Source organism: Aptenodytes forsteri, unplaced genomic scaffold (genome assembly GCF_000699145.1).
Source record: "Aptenodytes forsteri isolate BGI_AS27 unplaced genomic scaffold, ASM69914v1 Scaffold242, whole genome shotgun sequence".
In the NCBI taxonomy this organism is placed as follows: Eukaryota; Metazoa; Chordata; class Aves; order Sphenisciformes; family Spheniscidae; genus Aptenodytes; species Aptenodytes forsteri.
Window position 1 is genome coordinate 2399458 of NW_008795253.1, and position 16827 is coordinate 2416284.

The following is a 16827-nucleotide window of genomic DNA, read 5'->3' on the forward strand; positions in this document are numbered from 1 at the left end:
GGGGGGCGCCCGCGGGGCGGCCCTGCCCTCCCGGCGCCGGCCCCCCGCGGCCCTCTTACCTCCGCGCTTCCCTCTCTCGCAGGCCTGCTTCGCCTCGCTGGTGAGCCAGGACTACGTGAACGGCACGGACCAGGAGGAGATCCGCACCGGTGAGGCCCTGGGGGGTGGAGGGGGTCGTCGCCGCGGTGCCCAGCGCCCCCCGCCTCACGCCCGCCGGGCCGGGCTGACCCCTTGGCGGCTTTCGGGCGCTGCCGAGGTGCTGCAGCTGGGCTCGGCTTCACAAAAGCCCTGGGCGTGCCACGGTTTTATTCTGCAAGCCTGAAATACGGAGGGGCACGGCTGGGGTTGCAAATCTGTGGCCAACTTCCTCTAAAACTTCCTGTGAAGTTTTGCAGGTGCATTTGGGCTTCGCCGGGGGTGTACGTGCCTTGTCATTTGAGGCCAAAAGAGGTTTAAAAACTATTTCAGGATCTTTGAACAGTGACTCTGGTATAACTCAGGGTTGCTTGCACCTTCTCAGGTGGAACGCTGTTCACAGTAGCGGGAGGCTCACATGGAAAGAAACCCGCCCGGAACGATCGCGGTCTTGTGGAAAAGTCAGAGTGCCAGGTGGCTCCTGGGGTTGTGTGGGGCTGTATGAACATGCAATGGAATACATGGTTCAAAAACTAGGAAGCTAATGTGACGCATTAAGCTATATGAACCAATAATAAAAGGTGGGAAAGGAAAGCCTGGTCTGCTTAGTAGCAGTGCTTTAAGCCTCGTGTGACAGGCACCTCTGGGGGAGGCATGATTAATACTGAACTGGCATGAACAGGAAGTTAAAAAATGGCCCTTGACTACTGTTCAGAACTGTACTTTTCCCTGAAAAATTTTCTAAGCCTGTGTCTCAAGCACCGTTTTGAAAACAGCATAAATGCTTTTGAAAACTCCTTTCTGGATATTGGGTCATATTCATATGCCGGAATGGGACAGCTTTTATTATCAAAACAGTAGTGCATAATATATGAAAGCAGAATATTCTCCTAAATATGCCCATATTATAGAACCTTACATTGAGCTTGTTGCTTGGGCGTGCAGTGAAATGTTTTCTTTATTCAACCAAGTTCCACAAAATATTTTATCACTGTCTGTCATTGTCAAAAATGTAATAAAACTTGGGAAAAAAGGTGCAAGACAACTCTTAAAATAAGTTCTGAAAGTTTGCAAAGCAACGGTTTATACGGAGACTTAATGCACATCCTGGTTTTATAAATACGTTATTTTGGTAAACCTGAAGATTTTCTTTCTAGAAAGTACTGTGAAAAGTGTTTTTAATAGCTTGCAGACAACTACCAGTATCAGCCTGATAACATCTTTTTTGAAATCTGTCCTTTCTATTTTCCTGTTTTATGTTTAGGTGTTGATCAGTGCATCCAGAAGTTTCTGGATGTTGCAAGACAAACTGAATGCTTTTTTCTACAAAAAAGACTGCAGCTATCGGTCCAGAAACCAGAGCAAGTAATTAAAGAGGTAGGTTTCAATTAATTTACCTGTGTTGTGCTAGATCAGGTAAGCTGTGTACCAGTACAGTTAATCACCTCGTTCACATTAGTTCTGGGTTTCTCAACACGATGCTGTATCTTAAGTTGGTAGAACTGGACTGTTAACGTAGCTCTCACCATGAACCTGGAGAAGCTGGATGCCTCTATTCTGTGGAGTATTGGAACACAGATGATAGTTTCATTGGAAGAAACAAACTAGTTAGATTTTGCTGGAAGTAATGATCTCTGAAATATGTGACCTGGGGGAACGGAACTAGTGTATTCACAGTGCTTTCCCTCTGTTTCATTAGACACTTTTCCATTATGTCGTGGTTTAACCCCAACCGGCAACTAAGCACCACACAACCGCTCACTCACTCCCCCCCGGAGGGGTGGGGGAGAGAATCAGAAGGGTGAAAGTGAGAAAACTCGTGGGTTGAGATAAAGACAGTTTAATAGGTAAAGCAAAAGCCATGCACACAAGCAAAGCAAAACAAGGAATCCATTCACTCCTTCCCGTCGGCAGGCAGGTGTTCAGCCATCTCCAGGAAAGCAGGGCTCCATCACATGTAACGGCTACTTGGGAAGACAAACGCCATCACTCCAAAGATCTCCCCCTTCCTCCTTCTTTCCCCAGCTTTATATGCTGAGCATGACGTCATATGGTATGGAATATCCCTTTGGTCATTTGGGGTCAGCTGTCCCAGCAGTGTCCCCTCCCAACTCCTTGTGCACCCCCAGCCTACTCGCTGGTGGGGTGGTGTGAGGAGCAGAAAAGGCCTTGACTCTGTGTAAGCCCTGCTCAGCAGTAACGAAAACCTCCCTGATTTATCAACACTGTTTCCAGCACAAATCCAAAACACAGCCCCATGCTAGCTACTGTGAAGAAAATTAACTCTATCCCAGCCAAAACCAGCACATATTATTGGAATCCCTATAAGATCAGCTTGAAAACTCAAGCTAAAAAAACTACATGCTCTTTATGTGAGGTGGTTATTCTTATGAATACTGTCTATTTACTAATACATGTTTTTTCATCCGTAGGATGTTTCAGAATTAAGAAATGAATTGCAGAGAAAAGAAGCATTAATTCAGAAACATTTGGGTAAACTGCGTCACTGGCAACAGGTCCTGGAAGATATCAGTGTACAGCACAAAAAGCCTGCAGAAATACCTCAAGGTCCATTAGCTTACCTAGAACAAGCATCTGCTAATATTCCTGCTCCAATGAAGCAAACGTGATCTTTGATTTTACATATCTGAACATTTTCAACAATGCAAAGGAGTGGTGTTAGTTTGACTTTGTATGCTTTTTGTATCATGTAATTTGTACTACAAATAGTTAAGACAATTAAGAAAAATAAATTATCTTCCCCACCCCCCCCCCCCCCAAAAAAAAAAATGGATTGGTTTTATATTTCAATGGAAAATATGCAGAGTTGCTATTCAGGATGCTTTCTGGTAGAAGTGTGTTTTCCAGAATGCATCCTGTTCCTTCTGGAAAGGGTGGCCCTAGCTTCCCCCTAACTGTGTCTTTGCTGGTAATGAGTTAGCTAGCATGATCGGATAAATGTCGTCACTCACCCACTTTGCATTTAGGTGGGCATAAGAACAATATTGAGATAAAATGTACAAGTACGCAGTTCCCATAAATCTGGAACTCTGAGTGTATCAGTCTGACTCACACTTCAGCATAACATAGCACTATTTTGCAAAACATAGAAATGGATGATTCACAAGCAAGTTTTAATGTTCATACTTACATAATATCCTAATTTATCAGGCTGATTGTTACATGTATTAAAGTGCAACAAGAATATTATATTGCAATGCTGACTATACAAAACAGTTTATTAAGCAAACCAGAAAGTATTTCTAAACCAACCTGCTATAAACATGCTATTGGAGGTATACTGCATGCTGTACAGCTTAAAATAAGTTTAACAAAAAACTATTAAAAACTTAAAAAATTACATTTTTCTATGCAGAAATTATTTTAAACAGCTGATGAAGCAAATGTATAAACCTACAGAAATCACCTACAGAAGTAAGATCTTTTTTCAGCTGGAGCCAGATTGATAGGACGTATCAGAGACCAAACTGCATATTTAATGTAATTGTGGAGTGGTACAGTCTCTTGATTAAAAAGTCTCTTCACATAACAGTTTCCAGAATTTTGCTTTTTCTTCATTTTTTACAGAGGTTGTTAAAAATGCATTTTTCTGAAACCCATGCCTGTAACTCCATAGTAATTACATGTAAGAGAGTGCAGTTGTTCCTAATTATTTACTTGGAAATTACATCTTTTTTTTTTTCCTAAATCATACTGGATTATCATTCCCTAAAAGAAAACGGGAAGAGCTTTTCTAGTGATTCTGAGAAGTATGGAAATAGTTTGCATTAAAATGAAAAATATTTAGTAAACCATTCTTGATGCTGAGGGTCTTGGTTTTGGTCATCTTTGGTTTGTGGTGGTTCATTGCCATGTGTCCTGTGCAAACAAATAAGCATTAGCATCACTTACTTACAATCTTATCAATATCTAATACTTTTTTCCTGGAAAAACTCATGATCTTATGAATGGATCTGTGTGGATCTGTGCTCACATGAACTGGATGAGGCCAAAAGGTGCCAGCTACAATTCCTAGTGGGTTCTGTGCTAGCCAAGTAACTGGGCTAACAGCACTGGTAGTAACACAAAGGAAGGTGTGAAGGAGAGCTAAACAGCTATGGAGAGATGTTCGAACGTAATTCTTAATTTGACATCTCAAAAAATAAACAAAAGGATGCTTCAAGAACATGAAGTCTTGAAAATCAGAAAATGGCAGCTGCAATTCACTCTTAAATATATGAAATACAATTTAGGCATTAAAAATGTTGGGTAAAGGTTTTATTTGGAACTGAAAGATTTATCTGAATATTAACTGGCTTTTATAATCAATCCTATTACATAGTCGATTTTTCAGCATTCAGGATGCTTTTTTAACATTTATATTAATTTTGGTTAGCTTATAGTAGCAAATATGACTTCACTTATGATTGATTGATTTAAAAGAGTAAGTAAGTAGCGGCCAAGCTACCCTCAGTCTCCCTGTACATTTCGCTTTAAAATACAAATCTGATTTGATTTGGCAGTCATCTGGCATGACACAGAATGCTTTTATCTTTTAAGATGTAGGAATGCTTTTATCTTTAAGATGTAGGAATTGCCAAACTGGATCCAAGCCCATGTCCCAGGTTACTGTCTTTGGCAGCAGTCAGCACCATCTGCCTTCAAGGAAAGAACTCTGTAGCACACAATTTACAGGACAACTAATCTCCACTAAGAGCTAGGTGAGAAGGCTGGCTTTTGTCCTGAAGTATAGTGGTAGTGGGTTTGTTTTTAATATGTATCATTATAACTGTATAATGTTAACTACATAAATTTTTAACTATTTCTTGGTATCTACATCTACCAAGTGCAAAGTGAAGAAACAAAAGTAAGAAGGAAAACACATCCTTAACAGAACCACTGATACGTGCCCAAAGTTTTAAGCAGCCATGTTCACTACTAACTACATTCTTAGTTAAATACTTGCAACTCCTCTCTTTTTTTTGTACCAGGAGGGGTTGCAATCATAAGCTCTGCGGGGCAGTGATTATAGCCTACTTGGGCAGTAAAGTTCTTTGTCTATCTGCAGAGAATTGAACACATGGAGTTCACAACAGGAACCTTATGTCATTGTTTATTTCCGAATGTCTAATGTGTTTGAATGCCTACAAGATTCTGAATACCAATTTGTTTATCATCTTACAAGTCACTGCAAAATGGACAAATACCTTGTGGCAGCACTGCTGTCTGAGGACTGCGCTGATGGAGAGCCCACCCTGAGGCAGCCAGGACTCCGGTCTAAGCTTGTAGATTTTGTTATTTGAGGAGCACTTCTTTTTGATCTCAAGTCACAGCTCAAAAAGCTCTTTGCGTAGGAAGCTAAATTTGGAACACTGACAACACGACTGGGCACCTCGACCGTTTTCTTCTGCTGCTTTTTATTGTAAGAGAAAACTTCATTACACATGCATTTTTTTTTTTTACACTTTCTACTATAAAACCTCAACAATACCTCATTCCTAGATATCTTGTGAGGAGCACCCAAAAATGAAGATTCCCATCTTTTTCTATAGGCACTTAAAATAAATTCTCAGGGTATGCTGTGAGGATCCATGGATTAGGTAGTCCAATTAAAACAACTTGTGTATTTGACCTTGAGGTTTTAGATACATCAAAGCCAATAGCTTTGCAGAGCTCAGCTAGGTGCTTTCCACCAACTTGACCTCCCTTCTTTCCATGACTATTTATAGACAGTATCATACAGAGGGGCTGGAATGACAAAGAGCAAATCCTGAGCAGCCCAAACACAATTCATAATTTTCCTTGATGCATGCAATATCCCAAATAGCAACTCCCAAATCTACGAGCAGCTCCCAAATCTGCGAGCAATGGCCGTGCTTATCCCAGTGGAAGACTGACGTCTTTGGAGTGCCAGTGTTTTGTATTTGCTTAAACACCTGTATCTATGTGCATATATACTTCTACTGAATTTATGTTTTACTCAGCACCTGACTGTAGGTTGGCTTACTGGAAAGCATTCTACCGAGTAACATTACCATAAAAAATTAATAGGACCTTTATTGTCCTGATCATCTGTATAATTCAAATAGCAATAAAACATCATGATTTGCGATTTCAATTGCATTGCCCATCTTTCTTACCTTCATGGAAGAAGTTGAGCATCCTGCATTAGGGTTGAAAGAAAATGATCGATTCCTGTAAGATTCAGTGTTGGCTAAAAGTGAATGCTGAAATTTTCTTCCTTCCTAAGGGGAAAGAAAGTTATGTATGGAAACATCTATTTGTTGGAAGTTGGTATGGAAACATGTATTTGTCAAATTATTCCAGAACAGAAAGAAAGAATCAGTCTGAAGCAATGTGTGAAACACTGAATAGTGTTTCCAACAGATTCCAAAATATATATGTACATACAAAAGGAAATCTTACCGTCAGCTGCTTGATAATCTCTTCTCTCTCACTTAATTTGTCTTGCAGACAGCTTATAAGGTGTGTATCTTCTGATCTGGACTCCCACTTTCTTGACTTTGCTTCTAATTCTTTAAGTCTGTACCAAAGAAAATGCAGATTGGAAAAAACTTCCTCAGACCAGGTTCAAGAGGTACTTGGGCTGTGCTCTGCCCTAAATTCCAAGCCTAAAATACAGGGACATAGTCAGGCCTTTCTGATAAAACAGCATTTTTTAAAAATGGGCATCTGTACATGGATTACATATAAGTATAGAATGTTGTGGAGTTCCGAAAGAAATTGCCACCAGGGCTAACCCACAACACCTGGCCAGTGTAAAATCCAGCCCCTGGTATAAAATACTAACAAGCCTGCACATCATACTGCTAGTCTAGTTTCCTAAAGAAAAAAATCTGTGTCACAGTATCTATGCATGTCTGTATTCATCTATTTGTTCTCTTTTCTGACCCAGTAACTTTAGAAACCACAGGCTAATTCCAACCATATTTGATAGAGGCCTCAGAAATACTCAATTCCTTAAATTTCATAAAAAGAGAGGCTTGGATATACATGCTGCTTTAGTGAACCCTCTAAGTCAAAACCTGTAGTGTGAGTTCAGCTCTTTAAATGCCTTAATCAGGGGAAAAGATTCAAATGAGAACTTAAACCTTCTTAGAGATGGTGTGGAAACATACATTTGATTGACCCATGAGAAAACAAGTCATTACTTCATCAGCCAAGTTCATGAATTTTGCTGCTTGAGAAACTGAGTGCTATGAAGTTCACCTGCCATACTGAGAAATGTATTACAGAATACAAACCACCATTTTGTGGGTTTTTTTGGTGAGGGTAAACATTTTTGAGAGAATCCCCCCCACCAATCTTAATTTAGTGTATCTCACAGTTTAGATAAAAAGATAAATCTTAACATCTGAATGGTTTGAGACCTGCTTACATGCAAGTAGGTCTCTCTTCTGGACCTATGCCGCACAGTTGGGATAAGAGAAAAGGACAAGGGATATATATAATCACAGAGATTATTTCTGAGGGGCCTCTCCTGTACAGTCTGAAGCACCACAGAGCTACTTAACTCCACAGGGGGCTGCAAAGTGCATTTATTTACATGAGTTAGTTGGGGCTGTCCTGGGAAATTTGCAAGGGAGTGAGAATGAGAGAGCTTAACCTCAAAGATGCTGCTCTGCTGAACAAAATTAAGTACAAGATCATGGATCAAGGCCTCTGGTATCATCTGTGACAAAGATGATTTTACACTTCATAAAATTGCAAGATGCTAAGTGCAAGTTTTAATTTAGCGTTGTAAAACTGTATGTATAGTGCTTTACATTAAACAATATTCAGAGTTTATTACAATATATCTGGGTCTTTTTGTGTTTGCAAAGGAAATATCTATACACTTCTATTTCAGTGCTTACAATATTCTACCTATGAGTAATAAAAAAATTATACATACTAAGAATAATAATTTCAAACAGAACTCATTGCCAGTATGAGCTAGATTTTATTTAAATGACTTACTCAGTTTCTAAGCAGAAAATCTTTGCTTGGAGATGTGCCTGAGTGCTGCTGAAATCAGATAACATGCTTTTGATTTCTTTCCGGTGATCTTGTTTCAGTATGTCCAGTTCTTTTTTATGCTTGATATTGAGGTCTTCTACCAGTAGCCTTTCATTGGTATTAAAATATGTCTGAATTCTCACGTTTCAATACTAGTTTATTATCATTGATCAAAGCATGCAGTTTTGAGGTATTTTATTGACTATAAAGGTACTTAACTGGGTGGAGCTCTGGACTTCTGCTTACTGATTTGACTTTGACACTTCAGTTGCAATCTGAAGCAAAACCACACTAACACTGAGGAAGAGGAAAATTATTTGGAGACCTTCAGTCTTCGAGAAACGGAAAGTCTATTCTATATAATGATGCTATTGATATTCTGTCTATGGTTAGTTTGTACATCAATCTTAATGGTCAAACATGACAATAAAGTACCATAGGAACTCACTTGTATTAAGCAAAATTATTTTGAAATCTCTGGGATTTCAACATGATGCTCTAATGCTATATTTCATCACATTATGGCACCAGAAACATTTAATACTGCCTACCACCATCCTAAAAATATTTTTTTTTTAAAGTGAAGGTAAGAAATGTTATAACAATGCCTTTAACTACAACATTTGTCTTTAACAGACAATATATTTTGAAAGATACTGCTATTTGATTAACACCGTCAATTGAAAACTAAAAAATGCCTAACATTTTTTCAAGCCTAGCCGTAACATTGCTTTCTGATAGCAACCCCAAAACCAATAGACATCTATTGAAGAATCATTGTTAGCTTCTTGCCTTTTGTTTGCTAACGTTTTGTTAAACCTTGGAGAAACTTTTTCATTAACTCAATGCAGAGCCCATGTTCTGTTGTTTACTGATTAAAATAGAGGTGTCAAACTCAGGAGATTAACAATTGTAATTTTCACAAAAGATATTCAGTTTACCTTTTTTTCTTTCTTTTTAATGTATTTCTAAGCCCCTTTTCACTTGTTTCTGAAATGCTTCAGGAAAGGCCCATAAAAGGTTTCTGCCCTTGAAATTAGAGCGCAGCCATGGGAGTGATTGATTTGGCACTTGGCACAAAATGAGAAGCAGAAGAATAAGAGTAAAAAATGGGAGCAGAATCCCTGAAATGGATCTTCAGTGGTAGAATAAAAGCTCAGAATTGCCGTTTTGGGATTTTTCCTCTCTTCCCATAAAAAAACCCTTTGTTTGCTCTCATCCTAGTCCTTGCAAAAGGTTTCTGTACTGGAGGTGGAATTCACACAATTCAAGAGAATGGGAATGATTACTTCAAGTGGATTACTGGTTTCATTTACTTGGCAACAGCAGGAATAGTAATTTTAAATAATTAGTTATAAAAATCTGGCACATGCAAATAACAAGCCACTATCAGCTTTCAAATCAGAAATAACTATATAGCATAAGACAAGGTCACTGTTGTCAAAGTAACAGTAAAAAAGATGTTATTTATATGCACTCACCAATTTAACTATTCCCCTACCCAAATTACTGGTCCTGCAAAAGCAAAACAAGAGCTGCAAGTTAATGTTGCAGATCTTCCATGGGTTAATTTCAGAGCAGCCTGTATCAGGCGCCTAGGACCATTTGAGCTCTTTAGTCCTACCTCCTGTTATTTGAAGGATTTCTCCTTATATAATTTCCATTAATGCTTCCTTCTCAAATGCTTACTGTAGTACAGCTACACCATCTATCCCCTGTAAAGATTATCCTCCAACCCAGCAGCTTTAGCATTTGAGGCTTTTTAGACCTCATCACTGACATGTGAATAATTCTTCCCTTCATGAACAGAGGCTCTAAATTCCTTCAAGGTAGCTGGAGGGCCCTGATGAAACTCTCTGGTTTGCAATTCTTTCTGTTGATCTTGCTTCAAAAGCTTGAAATGAAAGTCACTTTCAAGTAACTCCCCAAGTAGTGCAAAGGAGGGGAAAAAAAGTTTCTTTCTCATTCTTTAAATACCTACTGACTGGTAGACAGCAATGGAATTACTCTGGCCACTCTGACAGTCTGCCGAGAGACGCTATGTCCCTTGAGTGCTTTTCTCCAGACTATATAGGACATAATTTTAAAGATTCCTTTAAGGGTATACTTTTCAGAAATCCTTTTATATATACAGCTTGAGTAGTTAGGGCATACATTCTACACCATTGCAGCAATGAACTGAAAGGTACCCATGCACCAGACCCCTCAATCTCTCCACAAAGAGAACACGTAGTATGACCATCCAGAAATTTCAAAGGATTCACCAGCCACACAAATGCACTGGACAGTGAACCCCAGTCTTGTCTCTCATGTAAAAGGTAAGTCAAGTCCTGCACTATTTCTGTACGCAAATGGGAAGACTGCTATTACTGCAATGCAACATGAGCTTGTGGCTACACTAAGAGGATGCGGTCCACCTTCTACAGAGACAGCCAAAACTACAAGTCAGCTTGCCCCTCCTGTGCCCTGACAGTATATTACAGCTCCAGGCTTCCACCAGTCCAGAGGCACTGTCAGTATCTGCTATCACTGCCCTTACTCCCCCAGTGCAAAGCTGGCTGTTACAGCCAACGCAGTCTCACAGAGTACATACGGCATTCTCAAGTCTCCCCTTTAGAGCTAACAACCCATTGGTTTCAGCTACAGAGAGTACGTATAAAAAACTGATACTTAGTCTCAGGGACTTCTACATTTTTTTAATAGCTCTTGGGTGAGTTTGGGATTTGTTTATGTCTTACAGTGCCTTTCAAAGGCTGACGTTATGCAGATTTTCTCAGGTCCCTCCTCTGGGGCTACACTGGACATATTTCTCTGTGACATATAATGAACAGTTAGTTCAAATGCTTTTATTATGGCTGGAGAGAAATGTGAAATGACCTACTGCTTTTGCAAAACTCCTAACCTCTAAAATCAGTACTTTAGAAAGGAGAGATTCTGACACTCATCACATTTAGAACACCTCTGATGCTGGCATTATTATTGACTCTCCAGATAGCACTGTGAAGTGTGAATTTAAGGCAAACCTTCTGTGCTGTTTCTCCCTATCCTGAAGCTGTGCAGCTTCTTGCTTCTGTGACTCCAACTCAGCACTGAGTAGCTTCATTGTGTCCTTCAAAAGTAAATTCTCTTTCTTGAGTTTGGAAATTTCACTTTGACATTTTTCCAGTTCATCATGAAGAGATCTGATCTGGCTCTGGCTACTTCCTTCCTAAGAAAAAGGCCAAATTTAGTTATTCACAGCCTCTAATTATTTAACATGACGAGCTCACTGGAATTGTGTGCACTGAATTTTTGTGAACTGATTTTTCAATTATATGTGCAAGACAAAATCTGTGATCAAAACTTCCTGAACATATTTCATAGTCCCCATAAAATTTATTTTCTTGTAACATCCATTCATTTACTTGTGTTGTCGATTCTGATCTTTCAATGGAAAAAAAGCCTGCCCATAGGGAGAAGATGATAAACAATGCTAACATTTTAAAGTGTGACATAAGGGAAGGAAACCCATTCCATTTCTGTAAGAGATTCTGCACAATTCTATTATCTCTGGAGAGAGAAATTTGATACTATTGCTTTCGCAAAACACAACATGGCAACGAAGTAGGAACTGGATTCTTGCCTGATGCTTCTTCAGTGTCCTCACACTCCTCAGCTCCATTTGGAGTTCTTCTATTTGTTTCTTGAGATTAGTGCACGATGTCTGTTGCTCAGAGAGTTCCATCCTTAGAGATCCTAGTAACAATCAGACAGACAATCATTAAGGCAGTCAGAGGCCAGCTGGATGCGGAAGGTAGATATAGACAATGTAGATGAAAACATTAATACATTACATTTTGCTTTGTTCCTCAACTCCTTCGCCATTAAGTATAATGGCCTCCTATTGCTAGAGAAGTAACTCAGTTGAGCAATAGTAAGAAGATGTGGAGCTACAATAGCAATGATTCAACATCGGAATCAGAGAGGCAATTCTGTGGCAGTTGTTTTGCAAACTAAATCACTGTAATTGCTTCTTCTAACCTTGAACTTTACTGGAGCACCCCTGAGCTTCCCTGTTAAGTCCACTGGTGTTTTATAGAGGGCCATAAGGCAGACTGAGGGGAGCTCTGGCTGTGTTAGAGAACTACAACACTTATGTAAGCAGATCTGTCATATACTGCAACTTTTGTGTATATTGGGTACAAGTTTCGGGACGGATCAAGTACAAGGAGAAAGAAGTTTTTCTCTCTCTCTATTGTCTCCCTACAATTTTTCTTGAAGAAGAAGAATAGAATTTATCTATTTAACATATAAACTTTAGAGAGCAACAAATCTTTCTAGCAAATTTGAATAACTGAAAAAAAGCCCAAGAAGAGCATCCAGTTTGTACTTAAAGTACTTTCAAATTATTCTTTCTTTAATTAAAAAAACTTTTATAGATGAGCTTTAATAACCTGACTTCGAACCCAGAGATATTGCAGGTCCTCCTAATGCAGTGTTCTGTGTAGTTCTGAACAGTTTAGGGAACTTTCTAAACTGACTAAACAATATGTATGGAGCAACTGATCTCCACTGCTGAACTCAATAGAACAGACTTGAACCACATATAATAATTCTTCAAATCATAGAAAAAAATAGGAAAGTCATATACATTAACTACAATATTCTAATTTAATACACCTGATAATGCATACTTGAATGTTGTACACCAGACTACTCTCCCAGCAACATTCTGCTGCTGACAGTTGAGAGCTAGGTTAACGAAGAATATTAAGTCTGTATTGCTGAAATTGCAGGGTATGGACAAGGAGATTCAGAAAGGCCGGAGTTCCCAGAAGGTGAAAGAAAATGAATGGGAGGAAAGTCAGTGCTTCTCAGCATATAATCAAGCAGTAGGAGCTGTGCATGACATGAGACATTATACCTAGCAACAGGGTTTGCTGCTTCTGTATCTGCTCGAGTTCATCATGTAATTCTTTCTTTGCTTTCTCTTCCAAGGTTTGCATTTCCAGCCTATGAGACTGATGTTGGATCTTGAAAGTCTCATTAAATTCCTTTTTCAAACGTTCTTCTGCCTCCTGTAAGCAAAAGCCCCCCCCCCCAAAACAAAGTAGTTGGAGCCTATTTATCACTTTTTGTTGTTTTACTTGTAATGCCAGGATGAATCTGGTCTTTCATTGTAGAACTTCTTCTATTTTCATCACCACTTTACATGACACTTCTTCAACACAAGAATAAAAATGAGCTGAAGTTAAAAAATAAAACTTAATAGGGACAAGAGAAGTTATCAAGATATCATCTATTAAATTTTTTGTATATCATGAAATAATAACACTGACATCTTTGCACTATTTGGCATTAGAAAGATGTTTTATAATTCAACATACAAAGCCCCCCAGATCTGACTTGTATGTCATTACTTATCACAGTGTGTCAGACAAAGGCTTCTATCTTTCCTTGTATCATTCTTGGCTAAAACTTCCACTGTCATTAGAAGTGCTGCTGATACATTCTAAGTGACGGAGCAGTTGCTCTGCAGTGACTCTGAAAGCAATCTCCCATCCTCAGTTTCATTTTTACGACCTTACTGCCTTCAGCTTGGTTTTGTTAAAGCTGGGATTTATTCTGAATATATAAAGAAGATATTAAATTGTACTTAGGGTGGTTTTACTACATATGTTTTACAAGCAGGTTTTCCCTAAGGTGTGCGGTATCAACAGGGACATCTGAACTCTATGTCACAATCACGTGTAGATTTTTTAAGTTGATTTTTTTTCTCAAACAGCAACATTCTTTAGAACCTCAATATATTGCATTAACATTTTGCCACTGAAATAAATCCACTTGAAGCTTTAAAAGCTTTGGTTATCCACTTACTGAATTGATTTCTTGAAGGTATCTAAAGCAATACACATCATTATACATGTCTACTGCACTTCTTTTAAAGTATTTATGTATAAATTAATAATGGATGAAAAAGAATAAATCTGAGTCCTGTTAATAATACACTTAGGAATTCCCTTGTATTTCTGAAGCAAGAGCACAGCTAGAGGAGCTTGTATTCATTGCAGCCTAACTGTAGAGGGTAGGCTATGTTATTTTATGAAACTATTTCATTCACACTGTGGTCTAAGTTCAAATGTTAAAATTAAAAAAACCCCCAACCTGAAGATGATGAGGTTTCAAAATCACAGAATAATTCATTATGTGCAGCAATGGCAACCCATCATTAAGATAACCGGAGATAACTGAGTTTTGGTAATCGGCTCTAGCTAATACGGTTTATCCCACAAATACAATTTTTTTTTACACTGTATGTCATAAACTGACCTTGAGTTCCTGATTTTTGCTTTTCTCCAACATTTTTAAGACTTTTTGATGTGATGCCTCCAGCTGCAGTTTAACATTCTGGTTTTCTTTAATGGTGTTTTGAAGATCCTGCAAAAGCTTCTCTTTTTCTTTGTTGGACTGTAGATTATGTTTCTTCAGTGACTCCTTGAAATTATTTGCTTGTTGATCTAATATTTGCTTCAGCTGAGCCACCTTCCAGAAAAGTAAATCAGCAGGATAGGATTAATGGCTGCATTCACAATGGAGAGGAATTATGTAAATTTGAATACATTTTATCAACTTGTGTTGCTCTATGAACAATAGCAAGATGCTTGTTTCATGCAAGAAGCCCTTTTTTCAGTGAAGAATGACATCCCTTTTGAATATACTGTCTGTTGCCCATCAAGTACTTTCTTAAATTATTTCTTTTCATGTTGTCTCCATCATACATACAATCCATAGTTCAACCTGCACAATAATTATGGTACAAACCAGGAGGCAGGCCTAAGGCCATGCTTATCATCATCCTGGAGATGTAACACTGCAGAGTCCATTTATATAAAGCAGTAGCTTAGAACCAACAGAAACAAGAATTCTGCACATCATGCTTCAGATTTGTTTTATTTTCTCCCCGCTCTTAGCTTAATTACAAAATACAGTAGACGTCTATAACGGCTGACACAAAAGTAACAAAAAAATACCCGTTTATAAGAATAACTTGTTGGGGTTTTTTTTGGTGGGGAAGGAAGAAGGAGTCTGCTCTCTTTCCTACTTGGTAGCTTTTCAAAACTTTCAGCAAAAATTTGTATTTGCCCTTCTTCTTAAATTTGCCATTCCTAACATCATAGCTGTGAAATTCAGAAAAACTGCCTTCTGCATAGAAGGAGCATGCATAAGTACTAAGGCCAATTAGTATTTTTGCTGCTGTATCTGACTTCCAAATCTGCTTTTTTGCTCTGCCATGCCTCCTGCAAAACCTCTATGTCTCTTGCCTTTTCTTTTTGGGTGCATGTAAAAGAGGATGGTCTGTTTTCCAATTTTTATATACTTGTACTTTCCAGCCTTAGAGAAACAGAATTCAAACTATGAAAGGAAGAAGTTGGCTTCCTTAGAATTTCATGCGACTTTAAATGATTCAAATTATGTTACACACACCTGCAAATTGGGTATGATACAGATTATAATCTGTGACTCCACCCTATTCTTTCCTCTACACTAATGTATGTTCTTTTTCTCTTCTTCAGTGTTGCCTTCATTTTTTTCCATGCATACTGCAGACAGTTTGTTAGCTGAGGAGGCACTGCAGCTTTAGCTAGCTAGAGTTGCTTTGTAACTTCAACTGCACACTTGTGGTCCTTTCTAATGCAGCACCACAAAAGCTGGATGAAGATTTACTAAGTGGGCTAAGGTGTCTATATCCTTCCACGTTTCATTCTCATAGCACTTTCTGGTATATTTTGTGTTACGTAAGAGAAAAGGAGACATGCTGTGCAAAGCCCTTACTTCTCATTAACTTCATGGCCACAGCCAGCATTGCACTGTCTAAAGGGAGATACTAATGAACTATGCCAGATCTCTCCAAATCATAGGAATCCTTTCTGATGATGGCTAAATGTACTCCTGCGAGCTCATGGCTCTGTTCTTTCTCACACTGGTTGAGCATGCTGGCTCCTCTCCTCCAAAGGATGTGTTCTCTCCTTTCCCTCTCCTGAGGCCCTTCTCCATTCCCAGATGGATCACAGCCCCTATTCAAGTACTCTCTAAGCCTTTCCTATTCTCATGGCTTCCCAGCACAGAACTCTGTTCTGAAGGCTCAAAATGCTGCAAACCACAGAGCCTGTATCAGTTCATAGAATCATAGAACAGTTTGCGTTGGAAGGGACCTTTAAAGGTGATCTAGTCCAACTCCCCTGCAATGAGCAGGGACATCTTCAACTAGATCAGGTTGCTCAAAGCCCCGTCCAATCTGACCTTGAAGGTTTCCAGGGATGGGACATCTACCACCTCTCTGGGCAACCTGTGCCAGTTTCACCACCCTCAGCGTAAAAAATTTCTTCCTTATATCTAGTCTAAAGCTACCCTCTTTTAGTTTAAAACCATTCCCCCTTGTCCTGTCGCAACAGGCCCTGCTAAAAAGTTTGCCGCCATCTTTTTTATAAGCCCGCTTTAAGTATTGAAAGGCTGCAATAAGGTCTCTCCGGAGCCTTCTCTTCTCCAGGCTGAATAACCCCAACTCTCTCAGCCTTTCTTCACAGGAGAGCTGTTCCATCCCCCTGATCATTTTCATGACCCTCTTCTGGACCCGCTCCAACAGGTCCGTGTCTTTCTTATGCTGAGGGCTCCAGAGCTGGACGCAGTACTCCA

At 39.1% G+C, this 16827-nt stretch overlaps 2 protein-coding genes across 6 annotated transcripts in view; one reads left to right on the forward strand and one right to left on the reverse strand.

Moving 5' to 3' along the window:
• Positions 1–28: 28 nt before the first annotated feature.
• MED28 (mediator complex subunit 28) lies at positions 29–3687 on the forward strand (the record flags this gene model as incomplete). The annotated part of the gene is made up of 3 exons (XM_019472015.1): positions 29–149; positions 1400–1512; positions 2568–3687. Coding segments are annotated over 3 exons (432 nt in total), but the record flags the coding sequence as incomplete, so codon positions are not given.
• Positions 2918–16827, reverse strand: part of FAM184B (family with sequence similarity 184 member B) — a 52223-nt gene continuing 38313 nt past the window's right edge. For 2 of the 5 annotated variants that reach the window (XM_009279121.2, XM_009279119.2), the window contains 9 exons: positions 14464–14676; positions 13058–13211; positions 11777–11889; positions 11178–11362; positions 8116–8262; positions 6562–6679; positions 6276–6380; positions 5343–5548; positions 2918–4014 (listed from right to left, as the gene is read on the reverse strand). In XM_009279121.2, coding sequence (XP_009277396.1) covers positions 3924–4014; positions 5343–5548; positions 6276–6380; positions 6562–6679; positions 8116–8262; positions 11178–11362; positions 11777–11889; positions 13058–13211; positions 14464–14676 — 1332 coding nt within the window. In that variant the 3' untranslated portion in view covers positions 2918–3923. The remainder of the gene's footprint in view (positions 4015–5342; positions 5549–6275; positions 6381–6561; positions 6680–8115; positions 8263–11177; positions 11363–11776; positions 11890–13057; positions 13212–14463; positions 14677–16827) is intronic. The other 3 variants (XM_009279120.2, XM_019472018.1, XM_009279122.2) reach the window with 3 other exon arrangements.